Source organism: Galeopterus variegatus, unplaced genomic scaffold (genome assembly GCF_000696425.1).
Source record: "Galeopterus variegatus unplaced genomic scaffold, G_variegatus-3.0.2 Scaffold50, whole genome shotgun sequence".
Taxonomy (NCBI): domain Eukaryota; kingdom Metazoa; phylum Chordata; class Mammalia; order Dermoptera; family Cynocephalidae; genus Galeopterus; species Galeopterus variegatus.
In genome coordinates this window covers 58553-63267 of record NW_007726161.1, presented here as the reverse complement: position 1 = coordinate 63267, position 4715 = coordinate 58553, and the positions used below count along the sequence as shown (strand labels likewise).

Below are 4715 nucleotides of genomic sequence, written 5' to 3'. Positions count from 1 at the left end.
GGACACCTGTAATGACAGCAGCGCCTCTCCCCCAAACAAGTGACAGCCCACGGCCTCTTGGGGATGTCTGGTGGCCTGTGACCACTCTTGAACATCTCTCTCCCACCAGGCCAAATGGTGCTGAGTGACAACACAGGCAGCCAAGCTTTACTGGGCACCAGATGGCCAGAGTTCAGAGCCCACAGACAGTTGTGACAGATGTGAAGTTCAAAGGATCGGCAGTGAGGAATCTGAGCCGTGCACATCCTCTCCCCCAAACAAGTGACAGCCCACGGCCTCTTGGGGATGTCTGGTGGCCTGTGACCACACTTGAACATCTCTCTCCCACCAGGCCAAATGGTGCTGAGTGACAACACAGGCAGCCAAGCTTTACTGGGCACCAGATGGCCAGAGTCCAGAGCCCACAGACAGTTGTGACAGATGCGAAGTTCAAAGGATCGGCAGTGAGGAATCTGAGCCGTGCACACTTACTGATTTATTTATTTATTTATATATCTCCCTGCCTCTTCCAAGACCTGAAAAAAAACTGAGAACAGCACCAGAGGTGTTGGTTAAGTGTCAATAGAACGGTACAAGCAGTGACTCGTGAAGGGGCTCAGAGGACGGACAGAACTCATGGGGTGGGAGTCAGTGCCTCTTCCAAGACCTGAAAAAAAACTGAGAACAGCACCAGAGGTGTTGGTTAAGTGTCAAAAGAATGGTAGAAGCAGTGACTCGTGAAGGGGCTCAGGGGATGGACAGAACTCATGGGGTGGGAGTCGGGGAGGACTTCCTGGAGGAAGAGTCCATCAGGTGGGGAGAATGGCCTGGGTCTGTGCAGGGAAGCCGGGGGCGGTGGGGCGGCCCATGGGGCTGGAGCAGGCCTGCCCGCCCTAGTCGGGAAAGAGCAGGAAGCCGGAGAAGACGCTGTCGGAACCCTGAGTGCCCACCATGCCGTTGTAGTCGTTGACAGCCAGCCACACCTGCTCGCCCACCTGCAGCTGCAGCCCCACGCCACCCGAGCTGACCTGCTTGCTGTTGGACATGTGGTCGCAGAAGATGGTCACCCTGACGCCGTTGTGGTACAGCTGCACGCACAGGTTGGCTGTCTGTGATGTGTGGTAGACAAAGTAGTAGAGGCCGGGGACTCTGCAGGTGAACTTGCCCGTGCTTGTGTCATAGTCCCCGTGCGGGTTGGTGATGGCCGTGTTGAACTTGACCGGGCTGTTGGGTGCTGGGTGCTCGGCGGTCTGCCGGGTGACTGTGAACACCGACTGATGCTTCTGTTTGTATCTGCCTTCCTCGCCCGGCTCCCCGGGGGGGCCCATAGGGCCAGGAACTCCTGGCATCCCAGATGGTCCCATGGGGCCATTTTTCCCCGGATGGCCAGGTGTGCCGGGTTCTCCCTTCTGACCCTTGGGTCCTCGTGTTCCGGGAATGGCTGGGATTCCTGGGGAGAGAGCAGGCAGGAAGGAAGTGGTGGAACAGGGGACAGGGAAGAGGGACCCTGGGGGTGTCCTCCAGGGAACACAATGCTGGGGTTCGGTCTCTAGACTCTTCTTCCCACACCTGGGAGAAGTGTGCAGAGAGTAAGGCTCTGGCCAGAGGGGAGGGAGATCCTAGTCTAAGCACTGCCTCCCCACGGACTTGCCCCCTGACCTTGTCAAAGGCACTTCCCTGTCTCTTGGCCTCAGTTTCCACATTTGTGGTGGAGAGGGCTGGACTAGACAGTATTAGGTGGTGTCAGAGCTGGGAAGGATCTCAGAATGTGTCAGAGGATGTGTCAGCCCAGGGCCAGCACATGGCCACAGATACCTTCTGTCTGGGCTGCACTATGTTTTAACCATCTAATTTTTAATTAGAGCCCAGCATTAACGCATTGAGAACTCACCTAGAAGTCTAGGCTCTCAGTCCTTCTTGACAAAAATCAGAAGATTGCTCAGAGGCAGATTTCCTCGGAAGCTCATGAAGCTTAAGCTTCAGGCATATTCACCTGCATCAGCCCCTTCAAGTCTTTTTGTCTATTTTTTTTCAAGTTTTATTCTGAAATAATTATAGAGTCATAGACAGTTGGAGAAAAAGGACATGTACCCTTGTACCCTTCACCTAGTTTTCCCCAGTGGCACATCTTTCATAACTAAAGTACAATATTGAAACAGGGAAATTGACATTCAGACTTCAGTCTAACATGCTCTTGTGTGTGTGTGTGTGTGTGTGTGTGTAGTTCTAATACAATTTTGTCACATGTGTAGATTTTTGTAACCACCACCATATCTACAATCAAGTGTGTCTATTGTTTTGTAGTACTTTTCTTAAAAAGGACCCTCAACATTTTATAAGCGTCAGAGCCCCCAAAACTTGTATCCATTCCTGAGCAGGGCCATCCCAGGCCAGCATCAGCCCAGGGGAACTGCTGGAGGGAACTGAATAGAAACTGCCCCATTAAGGGGGCTGCTCTCTCCAGCTCACCCCTGCCCCACTCAGCCCCCTTCTGCCCCTGTGACAGCTAGCCTGGTTCAACTTCTCTTATATTACAGACGAGGAAACTGAGGCCAGAGACTTGCCTTAGGCCACGCAGCTAGTATGAGGTGGAGTAAGGATTCAAACTCAAGTCTGGCTGATTCTGTTCCAACCCTGATGATCTGAGCCTCTGTGAGACTCTTCTCCCTTGGTCCAAACCATAGCCATCTTTTAAGCTCGGACTCCAGTTTTCTCTTCCAGGAAGCCCTCCTGGGCGCTCCTGCCAGCCTTCATGATTCCTTTCCTCCTCTGACTTCCATAGGGCTGATGTCTGTGTAGTTCCATTTATGACTTAGGATTTATGATTTACACAGATCCTCTATGGCTTGTGAACCTTTTAGGTCCCTGAGTTAAGAGTGTGGGTGCAGGACTCAGCAGACCTGAGCTTCAGGCTGTGACCCCGGGCAGGTGCCTCTGCCACCCCCACCCCAGTCTCATCTGTGCTGGCTCCAGACATGCTCTGCCTCTCACTCACAGACAAGGCACACAAATCCCTGGCCCCAGCTCTGGCCCCAACACCAGTCGTCCATCTAGATCCTCAGCCCCGTTGTCTCATGCTAGGGCTTGCCCACGCATCTCCACCAGAAGACTCTGTGGCTGTGATCCAGTCTTCTCACGCCCCATCCTGCCAACTCCCCAGAATCCAAGAGAGAGGTGAGCACAAATCTCTGCTAAAGACAATGATGACAATAGCCTGCACCCACATAGCATCTACCATGTGCTCAGTACTGTTTGATATTTACACTTATTTAATCCTCACAGCACCCCTGGGAAGTAGGTACTACCATCTCCCCATTTTACAGATTAGGAAACTGAGGCACTGCAAGGGTAAGTAACTTGGACAAGTTCACAAGCAGGAAGTGCTGAGCTGGGATTTGAGCCCTGGTGCATCGTACATACTCACTGTGTGGGCCCCACCCCCCGCAGGTGTCCAAGCTGCAGGGCCAGTAGCGGGTGGTTGTGATAAAATAGTGGCAGAGCACTTTAAAGTCTGCCCAAGGCTTTCACTGTACTGTCTCCTGAGATCCTCCCTGCCACCTGCAAGAGCAGGTGCCTTCTTCTCTCCCTGTTATGGGCTGAGGAAGGTGAGAAGCAGAGAGGTACACCGGGCCCCAGGCCACCTCGGGGAGGCCCAAAGCTTGGGCTCTGGGGACAGAGGAGGTGGACCCCAATGAGGATCAGGCTGTGCCCTGGAGACAGGCATGGTAGTGGGGAATGCACTTCCTGTCATCAAGTTGCTGGCAGGTCAGCCCAGAGGGATGCTCTGACCCATGCCCCCACACCCCAGCCCCCAACCAGCACTCACCTGGCTCACCCTTGGGCCCCGGCAGTCCGTCGTACCCATCCTTTCCTGGGGTCCCCGGCAGGCCTGGCATCCCTGGGATCGCGGAGCAGCCTTTGTTGGCCTGGCCCTGGCTTCCAAGTGGAAGTGCCAGCAGGAGCAGCAACAGGTTTAGTCCAAGGGGGTGCTGGGAATGGGGCCCCATGTCTGTCCTGGGGCAGGAGCTGGAGGGGAGAGAGCTGAGCTGCCCACTCAGCCCTCACCCACCCTCCTCACCCTCTGGCTCCCCAGGGCCCGTCCTGCTCAGCCCTCAGGAGCACCTCCCTGCCCCAGGTCCTGCAGCTGTCAGGCCCGATGGATGGACGGTGGGGCCTCTTCTTAAACCAGGCCCCCAGACTCAGCAGGCGGCAGGGACCGTCCTTGCTCTCACAAACCAAGCTGTCCCTGGTGCCACGTGTCAGAAAGGTGGCAGGGGGAGAAAACCGCCATTTATCCTTACCTGGGTAGAGGCCTGGCCTCACCTGGGAGTGGGAGTTTTCTGGCCTGGGCACAGAGATGTCCTCAGATCTTCTTCCCCTCTCCCAAGCAGAAGGACACCGTGTTAGAACAGGGCTGGGCACCCCCTTCCCTCCTGTCAACTCCCCTCCGCATCCCACATCCCCTTTCTCATAATTTTTCCTGACCTGACACTTTCTTTTGGGTGTTGAGCCAGACTGACCACAGTGACATCCGTGTCCACCCCCCGCATGGTCATGAGTGTCTGAAATGAGGAAACGTCCACTGCCCAGCATCTGGTGTGTGTGTGCGCGTGCACGTGAACATAAGGCCTGGGGGCACAGAGGTCCCCCAGAGTCAGGTTCAGTCCACATATGCCCATCCCCGTGGGTTGGCCTCAGACTCAGTTGTATCACAACATCCCTAGGAAGAAGCTGTA

At 55.0% G+C, this 4715-nt stretch overlaps 1 protein-coding gene across 4 annotated transcripts; it reads right to left on the bottom strand.

Annotated features, from left to right (window-relative positions):
• Positions 1-462: 462 nt before the first annotated feature.
• Positions 463-4407, bottom strand: C1QC (complement component 1, q subcomponent, C chain). 4 transcript variants are annotated; one of them, XM_008572758.1, is made up of 4 exons: positions 4281-4407; positions 3806-4005; positions 657-1429; positions 463-526 (listed from the first exon to the last, which is right to left on the bottom strand). In XM_008572758.1, the coding sequence occupies exons 2-3, from the start codon at positions 3984-3986 to the stop codon at positions 873-875; spliced, it is 738 nt and encodes a 245-aa protein (XP_008570980.1). In that variant the 5' UTR covers positions 3987-4005; positions 4281-4407; the 3' UTR covers positions 463-526; positions 657-872. The 4 variants fall into 4 exon arrangements, with proteins under 4 accessions (XP_008570980.1, XP_008570972.1, XP_008570961.1 ...); XM_008572750.1 differs by having other exon boundaries at positions 471-503; positions 635-1429; XM_008572739.1 differs by having other exon boundaries at positions 487-515; positions 647-1429.
• Between the last annotated feature and the right edge of the window lie 308 nt (positions 4408-4715).

What these genes read in the sequence shown, in the direction of transcription:
- C1QC (XM_008572758.1), bottom strand. Translation starts at nt 3,986, where the DNA reads ATGGGGCCCCATTCCCAGCACCCCCTTGGACTAAACCTGTTGCTGCTC. An exon ending in GGGGCCCAAGGGTGAGCCAG is followed by an intron (nt 1,430 to 3,805) that starts GTGAGTGCTGGT and finishes CTCTCTCCCCAG; the next exon opens with GAATCCCAGCCATTCCCGGA.